Below are 21242 nucleotides of genomic sequence, written 5' to 3' on the forward strand. Positions count from 1 at the left end.
CGTTGACGATGACCGCACGCCGCACGCCGCACGCCGCACGCCGCCGTCGCCACATACCCCGTGTGGTCTCCAGATCTGGATCACCGCATTTTGCGCGCGGGGTATTCCCGGCGGGGGGGAAAAGCTAAAAGGCTAAGGGGAAATGAGGGGTGATGGGATGGTGCGAGCGTTAGGTGGTGAGAAACGGATGAGTTGTTTCGAAGGAATGTGGGATGAGCATGACGCAGCAGCAGACAAAAGATTTCGATCTCGGAATCGGTCTCGGCCTCCGGGGAGGGGAGGGAGGGACGAGCTGACGGCCCGGGCGTGTGTTGTGTTGTTGTGGAGAGATACATACGTAGTGGCTAGTGACCCGGTGACGGGTGCGGGTAGAACAGGGCAAGGAGAAATTGGGGAAAGGGGGGTGATTTCTCGGGGTTTTGCGGGGGGTGTGCATGATGGGGAGAGTGGTTGGTGGGGAGCATATCACACCACGACCACCGCGTTGCGCCGCACCCCGAGGCTGGTGGAACTTGGAACTTGGGGAACGTTGGAACAACTGGTGATGCGGTCTGCAGACGGGAGCCGTATGACGTGAAACGACCCGAGGAAGAGAGACTGCCGTGACGGTTCTTTTTCGTGGGCACCCTTTTCTTTTTCTTTTGATTGTTTTGTTGAGGTAAGTATACTCTCCTTTCTACTTGGTTTGATGTTTTACTAGATTTAGACAAACACGGGGGTAAGTCTCCAAAAAGGCATGGGTGACTTGCTTCTAAAGTAGCGCGACATTTATCTCCCAAATATGCAGGAGGAGGGATTAAGGGAGTGATTGTATTAAGACATATTGCATGTATTTTGCTGCTAATTCTTGATTGGCCGACAGGTCCTTTGACATTAGAATTTCTATTATTCCTACAGCCTATCTTCCTATCCTCTGACATCCCCAACATTTTGTGGCAAGAAGAGTCCGGGTTCTCCGCATCGTCCTTGTCTTCTCTTTCGTTTATCTCATACATAATTTGGCCACCATCTAACCTCCATTGCTATGGATTGTTTGGACCACGAAAAAGAGCCGGGAGGGGGTGAACAGGATCAACGTCCCTCTTTGCTCAAGCTGTTACTAAAGGCAGTGATTGATGAATGACATTTGGGCTCAATATATCAACTCCCGTGGGTTCTTCAATATCAGACCTTGGCAGCCTTAACACTACTGGAGTCTTGGCGGCTGAGGATCCACATGAAGACAAACTGCACGACGTACGAATAGATAAAGAGGAACTGGGTGCGGCGGTTACGCTGTGCTCTCGCGACTGTGTAGCTGGCGCCGCTGCTGGTGTTTGGAGACTGATCCGGAAGAAGGACGTACTTCAGCGAACGGAGCTAGTCAAGGTCAGCATGTCTGGTTGTCTATGCCTTGCGCTTTCGCAGTCGATACGCAGAGTAAAATAGGAAGAAATTGTGAAGTTGCACTCACCAAGAAGAAGGCGTTCGCGAAGAAAGTGTAGAGGAAAATAGTCCAGCCGATGGCGCCGCCAGTACCCTCGCCTCTGTTGAAGATCTCGGCCACGACCAGGGTGACAATGACGCCAACAAACTTGTAGCCGGAATAAGCCACCAGATCCAGAAGCTGAGATTCGTTGCTGATGCTGAGCAGGTAGCATCCAAGCTTCAAACCCAAGATCTCAAATATGACGACAACGAAAGCCGTGGTTGCTGTCAACCCGAGCAGCTCTGGGTGGAATGCACCGCGGAGACCGGCAAGGAGGGTGGAGAGAAGGATGTACGTCACAAAGGCCATGACTGCAGCAAGGATTGATGTCAGCTCTGCTGCGCTCCCAGGGCGGAGCTGGTGCGACATACCTGGAATGTACATGTCCGGGCTATTGATATCTTCGCGCGGGGGCAGGAAGAAGCCATCCTGGTTCTGGCGCACCCACGGCCGGTGACGCCAGGGAAACAGTACCAGGTAGAGCTTATTAACGACGTAGGAGTTGCTAACATTGAAGTAGTGCTTCAGGGCGCTGACGTTCACGTAGCGGTTAAACTGCGCGCGGGATCGTCAGCCATGCTTCCTCCAAAGGCCCGAATCGAGCACGGGGAAATTACTGACATTCTGCTCCATATACTCGTGGCCGGCCATGACGGCGCTCTTGCCGACCTGGAAGCCCATCTGGGCGGTCGAGTCGTTCATGATGCCGCCGAACGCCGGGTGCATAAAGCCCGAGACGCCTTGCGGCTGGGGTTGTTGCGGGTATCCATATGAGTTCGCTTGGGCTTGCTGTTGCGATTGCGGCGGCGGAGGACTGCGGAGGTTGGGGACTTGACTGATGCTGGAGTATTTTCGTGAGCAGCTGGCTTCCGGGCTGGGCGAGGAGAGCTGTGGGCGAGCTTACTGCTGGGGCACCGGGTGGTGCAGCGGCGGCGAGTGTGCGGGCGCGTACGTCGGGCGCTGCATGGTGAGCAGGTAACGAGGGATTGACGGGCGCGGGCGGGTGGTCGGAGGTCGTGGGGTGGGAGGTGGTTGCTGGAGTTTGCCTTGCGACTGCGTGTCGTGGCTTGACCTCTCGGAGAGGCAGCGGCGCCGCCCAAGCCCGTCCGCATCATCGCGCGTCTGCGGAGAAACCAACACCACCGCTGCTTCTCCGCCAACCTCCCTCCCACGCCGCCCGCCATGCTCGACTCGTTCGAGGTGCTCTCGACCTCGGGCGTCGTGCTCTGGTCCAAGAAGTACGCGCCCGTCAACCCCAAAACCGTCGACGCCCTGATCCGCGAGGTCTTTATCGAAGAGCGCAATGTGGCCACCGATGACCAGAACGCCACCCAAAAACCCACCTTCAAGCGCGACGGCTACACCCTAAAGTGGACAACAGCAAAGGACTTTGGCCTGATTTTTGTCGTAAGTGCTCGTTGTCTTTCCACTGTCTCGGGTGTTAATATGGGCGCAGGCTGTGTACCAATCATTGGTGCACCTTACGTGGATAGACAAGCTGCTCGACAACGTGCGCGCTCTGTTTACCGAGCTGTACAAGGACCAGCTCAAGAAGCGCAACACCGCGGCCCTCAATTGTCCTTTTGACGACTATTTCGACCGCCAGGTGCAGGAGCTGGAGCCGCACGCCGATTCCCTGCGCAACCTGGAGTCCTCGGTCAGCACCGTTGCTGAGTTCACGCCGCCTTCTAGCTCTGGCACCGATCATGATGAGGATGCGCCTCCTCCCATGCCGGGCCTGCGCAAGCGTGAGTACTTCACTTTGTGTCACGACATGTGTAATGAGCTAATTACCCTCTGATAGCTACGCCGAAGCCCATGTTCAGTGATAACAACACATCGACTGATGCCACGCCCGTAGCAACGCCCGATACCTCGCGTCCCAGCTCGCCTGCCGTCAACAACCACCTGCTGGCCGCCAAGGGGGGGCCGAGACAATCGCGCCGCGCAAAGAAGAAGGCCGCCATGTCATCTGCACCCGTTTCGTCGGGTGACGAGTCTCCCGCTAGGCGGTCCACGGCAGGGAAGGGTTCCGCGAAGAAGGGAAGGAAGTGGGACGAGTTTGGCGCTGCGGACGAGGAAGATGATACCCAGTTGGACTACTCCACACATTCTGTTGACTCTGAGGCACCAGCAGCCAGTACAGTCGAGGCAGTGGACTCGTCATCTTGGGGCAAGAGAACCGGAAAGGGTGAATTTGTGTTGAAAGATTTGGACGAAGAGATGGATGAGATTATTGCGGCGGCAAATGCCAAGAGGGAAAAGAGCACACAGGCTGCGCCCAGTGGCTTGGTGGGCTCCAGTATCGGAGCGATTGGTGGCCTGTTCAGGAATGTCGTTGGCGGAAAGACGCTCACCAAGGAGGATCTGGCCAAGCCGCTGAAGGGTATGGAAGACCATTTGCTGAAGAAGAACGTCGCTCGCGAGGCCGCAGTCAGGTTGTGCGAGAGCGTCGAGCACGATCTTATTGGCGTGAAGACCAGCAGTTTCACCAGTAAGTCAATCGTCGCCTTGGCAGTAAAGCTTTACTAACAGTGTTCGCAGGTGTGGAGACAACCATTCGCAACAGCATGGAGTCCGCGCTCCGCAAAATCCTTACGCCTACAACATCCCTGGATCTCCTCCGCGCCATTCAAAACGTCAACCAACCCTCCGCTCTCTCCATGCAAAGTCCTCGTCCCTACGTCATTTCCATCGTAGGTGTCAACGGCGTTGGCAAGTCGACCAACCTCTCCAAGATCTGCTACTTCCTCCTGCAAAATAAGTTCCGTGTCCTTGTTGTCGCGGCCGATACCTTCCGTAGTGGTGCTGTCGAGCAGCTACGCGTCCACGTGCGCAACCTCCAAGAGCTCTCCGCGCGTGAAGGCGGCAGCGTAGATCTGTACGAGCGCGGCTACGGCAAGGACGCAGCCAACATCGCCGCCGATGCCGTCAAGCATGCCAGCTCTCCGGCGACCCCGTACGATGTCGTTCTCATCGACACTGCCGGTCGCCGCCACAACGACCAGCGTCTCATGTCTTCGCTCGAGAAGTTCGCCAAGCTGGCCAACCCGGACAAGATCCTCATGGTCGGCGAGGCGCTCGTCGGTACCGACTCGGTTGCACAGGCACGCAACTTCAACGCCAGTTTCGGCACAGGCAGGAAGCTAGACGGCTTTATTATCAGCAAGTGCGACACTGTGGGAGACATGGTGGGAACGCTGGTGTCGATGGTCCACGCAACGGGCATCCCGGTCGTGTTTTTGGGTACGGGTCAGCACTACAGTGATCTGAGGACGCTGAACGTGTCGTGGGCGACGAATTTGTTGATGAGCTAGGCTGCCTTGGATACTTATTACTATTCATCCTTTAATGCGGAATGTTGTATACGAGTTTCATGATTGGTGTGTAATAAAGATTGTCTATGCGTATACAGCCAAGTATCAGTTACCAGAGTGACATGTTTGTTCACTTCTGGACTAGAATTGTGATCAATTGAGGACCTACTGTGTTAGAGCCATGTTGAACTGTGTAGCATGGGAACAGGTACTCGAAATGTTAAGAATAAACCGAGATTATTTGCAAACTTCATGAGAACCTCCTCTGTCTGTCAATCAACAGCGATACCCCCCGTCTCAGACCTGCACCATCCGGACAAAGGCATACAACGTCAGTCGTCGTCCATCACTAGTCCCCATCATCCTCTTCCTCACCGTCACAAACGAACCCGACGGTCGGTTCTACGACATTACTACACTCATACCCGTCCACGACCGTGCCGTTGCTGCCCACGATCGTCACATCTATTCCACTGATCTCGACGCCGTCGCAGCCGTCCGCGTCGGCCGAACACTGGAGATCGGCGGCCTCGGTCGCCGTCGTCGTGCCCGTGTGGTTGCGGAACGTGATGCCCGGCCCGATGTGGAAGCGCGAGGTGTCACAGTCGCCGGATTCGTCGTTGTAACTTTTGTTTTTCTCATCGTCAGTGTTGCCTTTGGTTCACTCGTGTTTCTTTTTTTCGCCCTTTTCTAATATTTTGAAGGGCCGTCGAAAGAGGGATGTGGCTATGCTTACGATGTGCATTGCGTGATTTGGAAGAGACCGCGTGTGCGGACGTGGGTCACGGATTCCATGGTGATGTTTCGCATGTCTGTTGCCGGAATCGAGTAGTAAGTATCGGTTGCCGGGGGGAGATGGCATCAGGCATGGTTGAGGACATGGGTTAAGGAATGGAGTGGGACGTACAACCGAGGCCGCCGCCGCCGCCGTTGGGTGGGTAGCCTTTCTGGACTCCAGTCCAGGTTTTGAGGTAGCTGTTATTGTGAGTGCTAAGAAGTCTCTTTGTTTCAGTTACGAGGGGAGGCTTACATTGCCCATCTGTGGCCGTGTTAGTCATCCTCCCGTTGGTTGGAAATGTTAAGAAATTAAGTAGGTCAACTTACCGGGTATTGATTAGGGTGATGTTTCTAGCGTAAATGTTCTCGATAAATTCGTACCAATTGAGAAATTGACCGATGCTGCCTATGGCCAGTGACTGCCCGTCTTCGAAAATGGTGTCGTATATGTATATCTCGGAGGAGTTGGCTTTTATAGCGATACTTTGGCAGACGATTAGCAGGAGTCTTCTATATCTGCGACAATTTCTGTTCTTACCCGTCGTCGCCGTTGACAATGTGCCAACGGTTGAAGGTAATGTTTTTAGCATAGATTGTATCCGCCCCATCCGTGTTTCGGGCGCTGGAGTCATTCTCGCTGGTGTTGTTGACGTAGATGTCCTGCAGAAGGACGTTCTCCGAGTTCTTGACCGTCATCGTCCTTGAAACAGAAAAAATATTCCCCAAATCAGCAGTCAAATCCCTCACGAACAGCAGAGCGACTTGCAGATCTACGTGAGAGGCAAATCAATGTACAACTTACCACATCTGACTCTGAACAAACCGCAGCCCCTCAAACACCGAGTCATACGTCTCCCAGATAGTGAGTTGATGCGGTCTGTGCGGATAGTTTGACACCGAGCCTGCAAAATCGTACCACACTTGGCCATTGCCGTCAAACGTGCCGTACCCGAAGCCTTGGAACCGTACACCGTGTCCGCCGAAGATCCACGCTGTGGTGTGGTTCTGATAGCCCATGGGCAAGGAGTTGTTCAGCCAGTAATCTACATCCGTGGACCACTGTGAGATCCTGCCAGTCAGTAAGTGCATCCCGAGAAATTTACTCTCATCGGACATCAGAGAAAAGAGGTAGAAAGGGTAGAAAATGTGGCTTGGACTCACCAGGAGCGTTCCGTGAAGCTCGATATCGACATCCTCGAGCCCGGACGTGTTGAGCACAGAGTTGACGTAGTACGTCTCGTTCAGGAAGACGACTTTGCCGCCGTGTCCGCACTCGTCGAAGGCTGCGCGGATGGCGACGGCGTCATCAGTAGCATTACTGCCGCCCGGCTGCACCGTGCATTCCTTGCGATCATTCCTTATGGTCAGTGAGCCCACGCTGCTCTTGTCGGCGGCGAGGTTGTTGCCGAGGACGAGTAGCGCGAATAGGAAGACGCAAGCGCGCGAGACGAAGGCGAGGAAACGATTCACGAACATGATTGTCTGTTGTGAAAGCCAATTGGAGCTTGATCTGTAGGGCAACTCATCAGCAGTGCGAAGCAATAAATATGATCAGGGCCTCTTCATCTACAACAAGGTATACTCCTCGATGCATACATGGACGTCACAGTTCACTTCCCGCAAAAAGCTTTCCGTGCGTACTAGAACAAAGTCGCCATGTTCCACCCGAGCGCCATTTTTTCCTGGATTCCGTAAGAGCGCGACGCTTCCCCGCAAACACTCCAGGTATGATGATCACCCGAGCCAACCACCAGGGGAAGGGTGGGGTACGGTCCACCAATCAATGGATGAGGGGCATCTGGTACAACGGAGGTATGGAGACCGAGAAGGTAGTGGCGAAATGGAATAACTATCGATTGAATGCGCGTGTAACAATGTGTCAATAGATTAAGCAAGACCTCGGTGGTTGCTTCTCCAAATCCCACGAAGTATTCAAGACTCGGACGCACGGAAGGGATTCAGGGCGAAGTACGCAAATCAGGCCGCAGATCGACATTCATGAGCACACTTGAGACATAAGCATTGCATCATATCAAGGAAAGAAGGACGATACATTCACTTCTTATTTCTCCTGTTCTTCGGGTTTCGTTCAATGTTCCCCGAGTAGCAACGTATAGACGACGACCCATCCAACTAGGGCCTCTAAATATAGACAACAAGACGGAAACTTATTAACAAAAGGGAAACGCAGCGGGGTATCCAAACCGTAAAACGCCCAAAATAAACAATAACGCCAATATGCTGTACATCCGTGAAAGCAGCAAGTGCTTATTCGACATAACGTGGCATGAGTGTGCTGTTGTGGAGATTCAGATGGCGTAATTTTCCGCATGCAAGAAAATCTCGTCCTTGTCTGGATCACTCCATACTTCCTTCTGGAGCTGCGCCACCGTATGGCTGACATCGATGCGCATACTGGGCGGGCCACACACGAATATACAAGTTCGGCGTCCGAATTCTTTGCTGAACTGGCGCAACATGTATGGGATCTGCGGACGGCCGTACTCGGTACTCCAGCCATCCTTCTTCTTAACAGCGGCTGGAAGGAAGGCAAAACGCATCAGATTCTTCTGGAACTCGGTCGGGGTGGATGGGAAACCGAAATCAAAAGCTTGTTGTGCTGCTGGTTGAGCGGCATCCTGATTCAACGCGGGGTTGTTTGCGACGGCCGTGGCGATATCCACAGAAAGGTTCCGGGAGCGGCGCTTCTCTGCAAGGGTCTTCCGTTCAGCTGGTCTGTTGATTAAACGCGGGGATGTGGGAGGGGAAAGTTGACCATCAGGGGTTACGAGTCCGAGTCCACGGTTGACAGGAACCATATGAGCTTGCGGTAGTGCGGTAATGGCGTCTTCGTTCTCAGAGCGGAGCTCCTTCTCGCGTTCCGGGTCGCCTTGGGCCTCGTCTGCTATTAACGCCGAATGTCTCTTGAAAGCCGACACACCTGAGAACCGCTTGTCAGCAATGTCTTGGAAGGCGTCGTTGACTTTGTCGTGGAAGAACGTGCTCATTGGTCGTGTTGGCGTTTGCGCGCTGACAAGTTGTCCGGATCTGGCAAGTCGTTTGGCGGCCGTGATGTAAAATTGGCAGTGGACCGAGTCCGGAGGTGCGAATTCCCTGCATATCCTGAGCTCCTCTTTGAACCACTCCATCGTCTCCGGGCGCTTCAATGCCCACACGACTTGCACACTCTTGGTAACCGCCTTCCCATCCCTCATTCTCTTAATAAGATCCAGCAGCTGGCTCACGATCGCCGTGATACCACTACCACCAGCAATCAGGACAACGTGATCAAACGAATCCAAACGGCGTTCCATGCCTCCGTAGGGTCCATCAATGAAAGCGCGGTATGTGTGCCAGGGTCCTCGCTCAATGGCACTCATAAGTACCTTGTTCGTGAATCCTCCGAATGGGCGGAAGACCAAAACCATGTCTCTATAGTCCTCGCCGTAGCTGGAAGGAAAGTCCTTGCTGCAGAGAGAAGCAATGGTGAAAGGGTGATTCTCGAAGACCGAGATACCGGGCATGCGCAAATAGACGTACTGGCCTGGCCTCCACCTCTTTTGCGTTGGAATCGTTACTTTGACGGCGTTTTCCGGCATAATAGTAACCGCTGCTTCATCTCCAATCAGCCAGGACATCTTCCTGGGGCTGGTCCAGTTCAGGTAGAAGAGTCTGTATAGGTAGGAAGATATCCAGATGGCAAGAGTGGAAAACAGGAAATGCCAAGAGTTGAGATAATTGTTGCAGTGCCAAAACAGCATCCCGAAGAAGACCATAGACACTGGAACGTGGACAGCAACGAAGAGTTCGTACATCCAACTTCTCAGGTGAGGAAGTGAGTGGATACACAAAAAGGCCAGAGGCACAAGCGCAGCAATTCCTGCAGTGCGTTAGAGCTTTGAAAGACGGAAGAAAGTCTGGGTCATTACCTGTGCCGTACGGGTAGAAGTGCTCGCCCTTCACCAGCGCTTGGTAAAGCGGGAGTGCTCCATCTTCCCAGACGGGAGTGATGTAGAAAGGGACGGTATGGATGATACTTAAAATAAGCATCAAATATGCCCCCCAGCGGTGAAGAACATTTAACCGCTCGTGGCCGATGCCAGTCAAGAGGGAAACGAAATTCGCCTTCATGCTCAGGGCTATAATCCAAGGCATCAAGGAAACAGCCAACATGCCAGATCGAATTGCCATGGGGGGCGATCCATATTGGATGCTCTCCCAGAAGAGTGGTTGAGGGATGAAGGTGTACAAGATGGTGAAGACAAAGGCAGCTGCCAAGACACAGACGACGCCGAGAGACGGGAAGACAATCGGTCTCCAGCCCTTCTTTATATTTATCTGCGGCAATGGATGATAGAAGATAAAGCGGAACAGGGCGATCAGGTTGTTGAGAGGCGCGAAGGACGAAACTGACGACTGCACCTTGGGAGGCTGGGGCAGCTCTCCTGTTCGTGGAAAGAACTTATTGGTTGACTTGTCAGTATACAACACTGACATCTCGTAGTCCGAATCGGGTGATGTGGTGTTCGACGACTTCAATACCTCTTCCTGATGTAACCCGGCGCGGACTCTATCGGTGAAAAAGTGATAGAAGCGCAGGGATGACGAAATGAACAACAAGATGACGCAGAAATAGACCATGCCCAAAGCGTATTTCCCACTGTCGTTCCATGGATCAACCGTGTTGGCCTCTATCAGGCCCGGAGGACTCGTGCTGTTGTAAGGGATGTTGATACGCTTTGCCAGTTCGGAAGCTGATCCTGGGGTACCGCGGCCCACAAAGGCCCCCAGCTGCTCAAGGGCAGCGCCAGGGACTCCGCGGACAAAATCCGGTAGAGCGGGCATGGTAATAGTGCCTTGGTTCCGGGATGTCCAGGTCCGCACGGGGCGCGAAGCTATGCGACGACAGATGACGGCCAGCAGCTCTCACAAGGAGATCTTACTGGGCACATTGGACCGCGGAAGAGACGTTCGCAAAAGTCGGCATTGGCACAAATATTTGAGGGGAGGGTGCAGCAGAGCGAGCGGTGAGGGCGAGGAGCGGTTCGCGTGCGGTGAGTGGAGAGCGTGGTGGTGCAGACACGATGTCTTGGAGCCCGGTAAAATCAGTTCGCAGGGCGCTGGACGGGAATAGACGGAGCGTCAGGTTGCTGGAGTTTGAAGCGGTGGTACAGCATCGGACGCGCTGCTAAGCTGTCCGTGACTGGGGGCAGAAGGTTTCATTTATGGCCCTTGCGGAAGCGGAGAAGATGCATGCACGCAGCAAGGGTCGAAGGGACCGGCCGGGATCCACTGCGCGCTGCAAGACCCACGGCAGCTCCGCCCAACCGCGTGCGCTCAACGCTGTTCCACCCGGGCGGGCCAAGGCGTGATGCGAGGCCAGAGCTGTTCTCTCCGCGATATTGAGCGGCAGCATGCATGCCGGCATTGGCTGCGCGCACCGGTGGCGATCGCTCGGCCAGCAGCCGACAAGATGCGCTCCTGCATCCTTACCATGCACTTCAAGATACGACGTTGGCGGCACGCAGCGGCGGTGGTCACACGCGGGCCAGATCCGTCGGAATAATCCTCGATGACTCGGAGACGGAGCAAATTCTCTGCCAAGCTGGACCGAGATTCACGCTATTGAAGGCGGACGGCGCAATCAGAGAGCAGAGAACGGGGTGGAGCCAGCAATCGACGGGCCGCGTGCTCCTAAAGCGTGGGCGAGCCGGGCGCAGGTGGCGTCGGCAGACTGACGACGACGCGCAGGCCGGGGCCAGGGCGCAGGAATCAGGACCTGCATTGCCGGCATGGACGTGATGGGGCAGGGCGGGAGGTGGAGAAGTGATGAGCAGCAGGAGATGAGCAGGTGGTGGTTGGCTGGCAGGCACCGTGTAAGCGCCGACCATCCCCTTGCGGACTAGCGTTCCCGATTGGGAGTTCGCTAAACAACGCCGACAACATGCTTTCGTCTGCTTGGCCCGGCTTCGTCGCCTGCCAAAAGCCGCGCATTCGCCCAACTTGACCCTGCTCCGTTCACCACCTCTGTAGTATGTGCTTAACATCACATTCTGCTGCATAGTGTCTTCAGCTCGCCCGCCCATATCGCGACCCTGCACCTCGTATCGCCGTGAATCCGCACCGAACCGCCTCAATATGGTCTCGACGCCGATGCCAAGTCGCAAGTGCTTCCTTCGGTGACGACCCTGGACTCGATCGAGGCCGTCACGGTGCTGTGTTCTCGCATCAACTGCTCTCTACGGCTACAAAGAATTCTTCATCTTAACATGCTTTCACCTGCACAAAGTCCTCGGACAAGCGACAATATTTTCCGTGTCAGCAGTTTGTGGCGTTATCGAATCACACGGGAGCCATTTGCTGAAGATCCATTGATCGATCGGATATCCCGCACTTCGGATGCCTTGGCCGGCTCAGCAACAGGGCTACATTTCATGCGAAGAATGAGGCAAATCCGAATCTCCGACGCGTGGCTCGTCAAGTTAATTAAAATCCGAGCCGAATAAAAGGCCCGCCGATTCCAACTGTCTCCTGAGCCCAACAAGCATCAAGGTTAGTGGCTGTGCGCACTTCATTCGTAGCGGGAATGGATGACAACTCATGGGAAGCCCCACCGTTGCATGTGGGGTTGTATCATTTTTCCAACGTCTGCTCCTAGCCAATGATTCAATCGTGAGTGCTTGAGCCTCTACAAGCTAACCGTTGACGTGAATCCTGGGCTCAGGAAGAATCCTACACGTCAACCGCCGCGTAACAGCTTGTTGCTCTTCATTTCCTACACGAAGAGTTTCGAACTGATAGGGGTAGACATGTGTATTGATTATCTAATAGAGTTTATCTCTCGACATAGCCCTTTACGATCGCGAACAAGAAATAATTTGTATGGCACAAGGGTCTGTCGCTAATGTTCTAATTTGCGGCATCAAGTCTATATTCTTGAGACTTCGAGCATATAACTGAATTTCACTTCTCTTCTCCTCTTAACTCTCCGCCCTCAAATCATATTTCTCGCCCTCTTGACAGAGTGGAGACCCGTCCAACAACCTGCAAACATTGCTCTTGCAATCAAATTATTTGTCATGCAATGGTAAAGTATGAATGACTCGGTCACGGCAGGCTCATTTACTGCGCCACTTTGTTGTGATATTGACACCGCCCCTCCTCAAAAAAGGAAAGATAAAGGGAAAATGCCGAATATCGAAAGCGGCGTAGTGAAGAGCTAAGACCTCCACGACAAAAATCTAGCTAGTTCAGACGGCCCGTGCCGCAAAACCCTGGAAAAGGACGATCCAAATACGACAACAACATCCCCCGGGTCACGAGCACCGCCACATTTTCCATTCAGATGTGATACTGTCCTTTCATCCAAGCAGCCCATGCAGAAAGATATTGGAAGTTTTCCATAGTAAGGCCTCAGTGTTTCTGGAAAACTGCTCGATTTCTTTCAAACGCGCTATGCCTCAAGCTGAAGTCCCCGCATTCTGTCGGGCGATGCAATTAAAACCCAATGCCAGAAGCCATCAACCTACAGACTAAATTCCCAATGATAAGGTCCGATAGGCCCTTATATTAGCTTCATTACGTATCCGCATACGTATCAATCACTACCTACACAGCCATATGCCCATCCCCGCTTCCCCGCCAACTGCACAGAGTAGTATCACTATCACCATCACCTTTGACAACATATCTCTCTCTGCAGGAGGAAAATTTGGAACAAGGCAGCTCGTTCAAGCCTCAACAATTGCGTTTCAATTTAATTATTCTGGTCGATTCTGAGGCCAGATGACGGCACCGTGGACCGATTGAACGAGAAGTGAAGGCAGAAAAGAACGTGGAGGAAGAAAGGACACATAATGGTGGCTCGTGAAGTATTTTTGTATAGGTTGAACAGTCTGGGCCGCGGTAGCCGTCGTTACCTTTTAGGCGAAGATCCTCGGATACTTTTGCGATGCGGCACAGCAAGACTTTGTTTGCACCTAGTTCAACAGAAGACCGACATACCCGCCCGACATACTTGCCGTTAGTGGGAAATTAACCAGAACATAGTACCAAAAGCGCACGCTGAATTTTGTTCATTATCACTCTCCTTCAAGTTCGAAATCTGAAGCCCTCACACGTGTCTGATTGGCCATCACCAGCCCGAGAAGAAGTCCGTCTCAGCATCTTATTCGGCAGCACCCCTTTCCCAGTGCATCAAGCATCCACCAAAAACCGGCTCGAGATTTTTCGCACAAGGCGCCGGCGCCACCGCCACCACCAATGCCATCCCTCAGGACTTCGGAGCCCAGCATCCTCATCGGCCTCCAATACCGCGGCCACCTCTCCCTAGGCGAGCACCGCGCCCGCCTCGGCTTCGCCGCCTACCACTGGAGCATCGTCATCACCCCCGCCACTGGCGCCCGCTCGGAGTTCCACCGCTTCGACGTCACCGACGGCATCGTCCTCGACGACGCCGGCACGGACGTCAACCCGGACCGCGACTGGATCTTCCGGCGGCAGACCAGCAGCTCTCTCCTCGAGATCACGCGGTACCTGGGCGCCGTGCGGGTGGGGAAGATCTGCGCCGGGCGGATGGTGGAGGGCGAGGAGGAGGAGTTGATGCGATTCTTCGAGACGGTGCCGTTGCCGAGGAGGGAGAGCGCGGGGGAGGGGGAGGGGGAGGAGGAGGAGGGGCCGAAGGAGAATTGCGTTACTTGGGCGCGCTCTGCTTTGAAGGCGTTGGACGCCGCGGCGTGGTGCCGGCTTGCGGAGCAGCCGCTGGATTTAGACGCGCTGATGGAGTTTGCGCTGAGGCACGGCGATACGCGGATTGGGGATCTGGTGACGACGCCGGATGTGGTAGACTATGCGAGGGGAGAGAATAAGCGAGGGGGTGCGGTTGGGGCGCTGGTTGGGTATGTAAAGAGGCTCAGAGGTTCTTCATGATTTGATACCGTTGTGATCCCGCTGATCTACTGGCTGAATGTGCGAAGGAGTTACACATAGTGCTGATCTCCAATGAGAGCACGCTCTAAAAAAAATCGACCAATTAGTACTCAAGTGGGCAGCCATTGCGAATCTCAGCTGTTGTAAGCTTTGTTATTTCTCTTTTCTCATAATCCTTGCTGTTTGCTCGTATGTGCATAGAATCGAGAGATTCGCTAAAGCGTGATACCATTTTCCGGGATCGCATGACAAAATTGATCTTGAAAAGCTAAATTTAACTCTTCTTAATTGTGGGAGTTATATACCGCACAATACGGATAAAATAGCTGTGAGGATGCTAGATATGGGAATGTGACTTGTGAGGTTCCACGTAAGGAGCTCAACTTGCTTTGTCACTCTACTCTTGGCTGCACTAAACATTGGATAATTAAAAAGCTATCAGTGTTTTTATTTTCTTTCACACAAAAAAGATCAGGAAGAAGAGCAATAAAAGGCAGGCCGGGGATAATAGTGACTGAGAAGGCATAACAATAAGGATGAAGCCTTTCAATCCATGAGTGCAGCTGAGCGACGGGTGAGCGGATAGAATTGAGGCCTTTGTATGATTGGGTAAGTGATCCTATACGATCTTCAGGAGCTGGTGACGGAGGTGGTGAGGTGTCGTACGCGTAGGATTGAAAGGCTAAAAGGAAGGGCCGAATCGGCTCAGCTCCGCGTTTCTTCAGGCGCGCCGTCTACCAGCCACTGCGGAGTGGCGAGAGAGCCTCAAAACGCTGATCAGTACATACAGAGGCGGTGAAGGCTCTGGAACAATGGACCCATTTTTCTGATGACCGCACGCAGCGCACATAGCAATGATGTTCGAGTCTGGACTTCTGCGCCGAGTTGGCAAGATAAGTCTTGCCGGCCAACGCCATATTCTGGTTGATTGCTCTACGCATGTGATGGTACGCAAGTATCCCATCAACGAGCGCACCACCAGTTGCGGCAATAAGCTTACGAAGGTGCGCGTTGATCTTACCAATCGAGCGACGTGCATGGCAAGTTCATAGGACAAGCAAAAGGACGAGGAATCCTTCGGCATTGATGAGACACTCTACCGTGGATGAGAGGTGGAGGTGAGGATTGGAATGCGACGAATCGGCTTTAGCCATGGACAATCGGAGTCGGAAAGCGGAGTGCAGCAGTGAGAAATTCGCACGAGGCCAGAGATAACGCGTAGGCTCTGAATACGGAAATTCAAAGTGTTAGTCCTCCAATCACAGACGTGAGTGAATTCTTACGCAAGCTTTAGTCAAACTACGCTGACCAGGCGTGCCGTGCTTGGAGAACCCCGACTGAGCTGTTCTCCAGCTCACCGAGCCCGGCGATGATTCCTTTTTCTTCTGCGCATCATTTCTGAAACGTTTCGTGCGGTCGGTGAGCTGGTCAAATCGGGCCGGCAGCTCTGCAAGCGTCCAGTCGTACGATGACACACCCTTCGCAAAGCATAAAGAAGAATCACAAGAAGGCTCTCTGCCAGCTGAGAAAACTAGGCAAAAAGTACGACGACGTTAAGTTAGCGCGCATGATTGACAGACGGTCCGTCCGTGCCGCAAGGTTTAGTGTGCACTCGTGCGGTGGTCGGAGCGGTGAAGATCCCGTAGGCGCGGTGACGCGAGCGCAAGCCTGCGCGGTGTTGAGGGAGGCCGCAAGTTCAGCTGCAATAAAGTGGTCCCCAGGATCTTCCTCGCGTTGAACATCAATACGATCATGGAGCACCTTAATGATCCTCATGGCGGCATGCCCATGCCGCATCTGGGGTAGGCTAGAGTCCAAAACCGGATGCCAGAAGCCGTTGGCGCAGGATGAGTGTGTAGCAGAAACGGGATGAAGTCATTGAGCCAGTCGCCGTTGCATCATGACAGAAGAGCCAGCACGCGGCGGATTTGAGCTAGTCGCTGCTGGCCTCAGCCGCACTGATGCAGCAGAGCCTTGCCTGTGGCGGCGATGATGGGCGTGAGTCAACGGATTGGTGGAGGCCAGGTGGTGAGGCAGCCACGTAGTGCGGGTTGTCAGGGCAGGCAAGAATCGCCGGGAGATGTGCCCGCTTGGCTGGCGCCAGCTCCAAGCTAGACCAACGCCCGCCGGCCCGAGCGGCAGATGGTGCGCGCGCGCCATTCCTGTGCTGCGTCAGACAAGATGCGGCGAGGTTGCAAGTGCAGCGCTACGAGACTATACATAAACCTGCGGCGAGGGCGCCGCGGGCGCGTCCAGCGCAGTTCCCCAGGGTCTCTGCTGACAGGGCGCTACGCACAGGCTACCCGCCCACTTTTCCGCCGCTCGAGAGCCGGGATTCGTTCCTTCCGCGAACTCCATTCCGCACCTTCCCGCGCCTATCGTTGCGCGATAGTGTGCTCTGGCATATCCCGCATACGTCCCACACCGCAAGAGCCCCGGTGCGGCGCGGTGCGGCGCTTCAATCCCGTCCGAGCTTGCTCCAGCACGACGCCGACCCTTCAAGAAGCCGCTGCCCTGCTCGCATCACTGCCCAAAGAAAAGCGCACCACCGCTTCACCCGGTGCAGCACAAAGACTCCTTACGCTCCCGGCCTGGACGCCGCAATCCGCGCAAATTCACCCCGGACCTGGACCCTCCGCGTGCCTGCGCACTCCCCGTTCCCCCGCGCTCTGTTCTCGTTCCTCTGGCCACTGCGCTGTCCACCTCACCCTGCGTCGTAAAGGCGTTCCTTGGTCCCTCGCGTTGGCCGCCAATTCGCCCCGAGTGGCTGGGTACGAGCCTGGGCGCGACCTACTTCTGCCGGCTTCCGACTCTCACTTCTGGCTTTTATGCGACCATCCTGAGTCTCCCAAATCCCCACGGACACCATGGAGCCACGGTCGCCATGGCTAGCGCTGCTCGCCTTCCTCTCGCTTCTCCAAATCGCCCTCTCCCAGACCGTCCTTGACGGCGTCACCTACGTCGATGCTACCGTCGATGGCGAGATAGTCCTGGTCAGGGACAATCGCCAGCCCTCGCTGTACACTTCGGACTTTGGGGACTGCATGGGCGACAGCAGCATCAATGTCACTCGCTTCGACGCCGCTTTCTACAAGGACAACATGACCGTGCTTTTCCATTTGGCAGGCGATACCAACATTGAGAGTGAAGGGTTGATGAGTAAGTGATTTGCTAGGTAGTCAATGGCTCCGAGTGCTGACCGGCGCAGTGTACATTGCCGTCTACGCCTACGGTGAAAGCCAATTCGAGCTCATTTTCAACCCTTGCAACGCCAACATCGACAGCCTTTGCCCTGTGCGAAACAACGTCTCGATCGAAGCAAGCGGAATTATTCCAGTTGCGCAGTCCGATGTCCAGAATATCCCAAGTAAGATGATCGCCGCACATGATTCATGGCATGATGACTGATACCAAGCAGGTATTGCATACACTATTCCGGACTTTGAGGGCCAAGCAATCCTCCGCATCTTTGCGAACTCCACACAGCAGCTCATTGGCTGTTATTCTGCAGTCATCACAAACGGAGCCACGTTCTCACACCCGTATGCCGTCGGATCGATTCTGGGAATATTCGCGTTCATCGCTCTGGTTGCTTCCTTCGCTACTGCCATATATGGAAGTGATGTGCCGGCAATGCGCAAGCACTACGCACACTCGATGTCGATCTTCGTGGTGTTTGCTGTTTTGCAGCACATCTTCTTCACTGGAGCATTGTCTATGAACTGGCCAAGCGTGCTTGTCGCATTCTGGAGTAACTACGCATGGTCTGCCGGCATGATCTACACCGAGTCCATGCAGAACTCCATCAACAATTTCATTGGCTCGAATATGGGAAATACCTCCGCTGTCGGTGCAGCAAGTCCTGACTCGGACAACAGCAACATCGGTGGTGGCTACGACATCTCCTTGATCTACCGGAGAGCTATCAAAAAGACTGTTAAGAAGGCTGCCATGCATCTTTGGAGAAAAGACATCTTCGATCACCACTCACCCCGTCTCGAGAGAGCTCTTTCCAAGCGCGCACTTGCCGGTAGCAGCGATGGTTATGACTGGTATGGCAATCCTGTCAAGCCCGGTCTTCCTTTACCTGGAAATTACTCGGGATTCGCTGGCACCCTAGCTCAAGAGGATATCCCGGCTTCCAATGCCTTCATGACCGGCTTCCTCTGGTTTCTGATCCTGCTGGTGATCGTCGCAGCTTCTGTTGTTGCATTCAAATGGCTCGTCGAGGGGCTTATTTGCATCAAGGCTCTCAGGAGGGATCGTCTCACATACTTCAGGTCCCACTGGCTTGGATACACGGTGCTGGCCACTCTGAGAACGCTCTTCATTGGCTTTTTCGCCATGATATTCCTCACCCTGTTCCAGTTCACCTACGAGGGCGCCCCCGGAGTCCTGGCCGTGGCTGCAATCGTGTTCGCCATCTTCCTTTGCGGCATGTTTGGCGTGGCCGGATACGCTTGCTACTACCGGGTGAGAGTTGGCAACTACGTCTCTGAGCCGGATCGTCTGAATCTGGAACGTCGAAGAGTCCTCGGCTGCATCCCCTGGTTCCGCTTCTCCAGAGCAAGTTCTCTTCAGGACGATGAGGAAAAAGTCTACGCTGGCAGCCTACCCTTTTGGCGTATCTCTCACAACAGCCCAGAGACCCAGAAATCCGTGCACGAAGACGAAGAGTATACCAAGAAATTCGGATGGCTTGCCTCGCGTTTTAGACGTACTCGCTGGTGGTTCTTCACCTGTTGGCTCTTCTACGAGTTCGTCCGGGCCTGCTTTCTCGCGGGTGCATCCGGTCATCCGTTGGTGCAAGTTTTCGGCCTCCTCGTAGTGGAGTTTTTGGCTTTCGTTGCAATCATAATTATGCGCCCATTCGAGTCTCAGCGTCTGAACGCCATGATGATCTACCTCCTGGGATTCAGCAAAGTCGCCACCGTGGCCCTCTCTGCAGCATTCGATATTCGTTTCAACATCGCACGCATCACCACGACTGTCATCGGCATTGTCATCATCGTTATCCAAGGAGTCCTGACCATCTTCCTGATGATCTCCATCATCGTGGGCGCTTGTTCCACTTGGATGTCTGTGAAGCGTCACCGCGAGAAGGACGAGTTCAGGCCGCGGAATTGGAGGAACCTTCGCGACAAATACTTCGCGCACATGGACAAAGCGATGAAAGACCTTCCGCCCGAACCTCCAGCGCCTGTGATTCCTCCACCAACACCGGAAGAACCCAAAGTAGGCTTCAACGTGTCTTCAGTGCGCCGGGTTGCCAAGATTGAAGATGAGGACCCTGATTTCCTTGCTGACATCGGCAATGACCCTCGTGGATCCGAAATGACACTGCAGGGTCTCGCAAATGCCAGGACGAGTGAAGACGGTACACCGACTCCGGCAGGCCGCAGACGCCCGGCTAGCATCATGAGCCAGATGTCGTACACCAGCTTACCCCGCACGGCTCGTGTGCACCGTGCCAGCTGGAGCTCACGCGACTTCCTTGATATGGACCTTGATCAGGAGCCCATGCCCGGTGGTCACTCGCGTACAAACAGCCTTGGCCATTCTCGATCCACCAGCCACGGACATCCACGCACCCGAGCCAGCAGCAGTGGGCGACAGAGAGCAACCAGTCTTGGGACCGCAAGGAGCTCTGACCGTATCTCGCGCATGGGTACACCAACCGGGATCCCCGAGCTTTCGCAGCTGAACAGGCAAATTACGGAGCATCGCGAGGAGGGTGATTACCAGGAGTCTCCTGATGCCATCTCGCCAGTAGAGCCGCACCAGTATCCGGCTGGTCGCAAGTCAACCTCGTAAAGTGCGATCGGAACTTTCTTTTTCTTTGACGATATGAATTAACGATTAAATGAACAAACGCAAATTTGTGCGAACGATTTTAGGCAAGGACGCGGAGTTTGTAGGAAACGGGTTATTCATGGGGAACACACATACTACATTGCATCGGAGGCACAGCATGGCGCCACCTTTGATTATTCAAGCATCTGCATATCCATTGGCGCAAGATTAGAGTCGGCCGGTTCCCACAAAATCCACGTCAGCATAATCCCGTTCCTTCAGCATGGGAGGTTTCCATGGTCTTTCCCTTTCAATCATTTGACATGGGTTGTTAATGGTCGGAAGAGGGTGGATGAACGATGGATAATACGATGAAGATATGTAGCAGGTATGGCGAGGCTTCGTCTTCTCTCTTCGTCGACTGGGACGAGGAAGGGATGGGGACAACCGGCTTTCCATAAAAACGTTTAGCGAGGCGAGATGATTAATTGATCGGCGGTGGTGATGTTTTGGTGAATTAATACTCAAGATGAGACACGGAATCGATCAAGCAACATGGTGAAGCGATTGAAGGATATGCATTTCTCCGTCCATCTTGCAGGAATCAAGTATGCAACCTGGACAGATATCGGTTCTCTTACTTCTTCCTCTCGCAATGATGCATATCCGTTGCTCATTGATGAAGGCCTCGACAACGGACAAAGCGCCAAGACTAAACAAGATGCGGCTGACGAGAGCAAGGTGGATTCTAGGCCGTCACGCGTTGTATTTCACACGAGATCTAAGGAATGGGAGAGAAGAACGAACGTTGCGGACCCGATTGCAAGCGGTCAGTGCACGCCTGCTTGCGCAAGGGCCCCACCTCCAAGCACCCTTTTTCCCAGACCTGCGGCAGGGATTCCTTGCTGACGCAACGGGGCTCTTTCGCGAATGTGACGTCATTCCCCTCGCTTCACCCT

General features: G+C 54.1%; 6 protein-coding genes across 6 annotated transcripts; 3 read left to right on the plus strand and 3 right to left on the minus strand.

The window, feature by feature from the left end:
* Nucleotides 1-1164: 1164 nt before the first annotated feature.
* LTHEOB_1721 (Er to Golgi transport protein Yif1 protein) lies at nucleotides 1165-2434 on the minus strand (the record flags this gene model as incomplete). The annotated part of the gene is made up of 5 exons (XM_035510454.1): nucleotides 1165-1359; nucleotides 1454-1779; nucleotides 1840-2023; nucleotides 2090-2309; nucleotides 2373-2434. The coding sequence occupies 5 exons, from the start codon at nucleotides 2432-2434 to the stop codon at nucleotides 1165-1167; spliced, it is 987 nt and encodes a 328-aa protein (XP_035366231.1).
* Nucleotides 2435-2650: 216 nt separating this feature from the next.
* On the plus strand, nucleotides 2651-4785 carry LTHEOB_1722 (Signal sequence receptor alpha; the record flags this gene model as incomplete). Its single annotated transcript, XM_035510455.1, has 4 exons — nucleotides 2651-2875; nucleotides 2925-3216; nucleotides 3273-3962; nucleotides 4013-4785. 4 exons carry the CDS (start codon nucleotides 2651-2653, stop codon nucleotides 4783-4785), a joined length of 1980 nt encoding a protein of 659 aa, XP_035366232.1.
* Nucleotides 4786-5134: 349 nt separating this feature from the next.
* Nucleotides 5135-7038, minus strand: LTHEOB_1723 (Glycoside hydrolase family 28; the record flags this gene model as incomplete). The annotated part of the gene is made up of 8 exons (XM_035510456.1): nucleotides 5135-5411; nucleotides 5522-5597; nucleotides 5693-5760; nucleotides 5816-5824; nucleotides 5890-6045; nucleotides 6101-6262; nucleotides 6365-6621; nucleotides 6724-7038. The coding sequence occupies 8 exons, from the start codon at nucleotides 7036-7038 to the stop codon at nucleotides 5135-5137; spliced, it is 1320 nt and encodes a 439-aa protein (XP_035366233.1).
* An 833-nt stretch (nucleotides 7039-7871) lies between these two features.
* LTHEOB_1724 (FAD-binding domain-containing protein) lies at nucleotides 7872-10407 on the minus strand (the record flags this gene model as incomplete). The annotated part of the gene is made up of 2 exons (XM_035510457.1): nucleotides 7872-9442; nucleotides 9492-10407. The coding sequence occupies 2 exons, from the start codon at nucleotides 10405-10407 to the stop codon at nucleotides 7872-7874; spliced, it is 2487 nt and encodes an 828-aa protein (XP_035366234.1).
* A 3417-nt stretch (nucleotides 10408-13824) lies between these two features.
* On the plus strand, nucleotides 13825-14490 carry LTHEOB_1725 (Serine threonine protein kinase; the record flags this gene model as incomplete). The annotated part of the gene is made up of 1 exon (XM_035510458.1): nucleotides 13825-14490. One exon carries the CDS (start codon nucleotides 13825-13827, stop codon nucleotides 14488-14490), a length of 666 nt encoding a protein of 221 aa, XP_035366235.1.
* Nucleotides 14491-17357: 2867 nt separating this feature from the next.
* On the plus strand, nucleotides 17358-20304 carry LTHEOB_1726 (Transient receptor potential ion channel; the record flags this gene model as incomplete). Its single annotated transcript, XM_035510459.1, has 3 exons — nucleotides 17358-17649; nucleotides 17699-17857; nucleotides 17909-20304. 3 exons carry the CDS (start codon nucleotides 17358-17360, stop codon nucleotides 20302-20304), a joined length of 2847 nt encoding a protein of 948 aa, XP_035366236.1.
* Between the last annotated feature and the right edge of the window lie 938 nt (nucleotides 20305-21242).

The sequence above is a fragment of the Lasiodiplodia theobromae genome (assembly GCF_012971845.1).
Source record: "Lasiodiplodia theobromae strain AM2As chromosome Unknown scaffold_4, whole genome shotgun sequence".
In the NCBI taxonomy this organism is placed as follows: domain Eukaryota; kingdom Fungi; phylum Ascomycota; class Dothideomycetes; order Botryosphaeriales; family Botryosphaeriaceae; genus Lasiodiplodia; species Lasiodiplodia theobromae.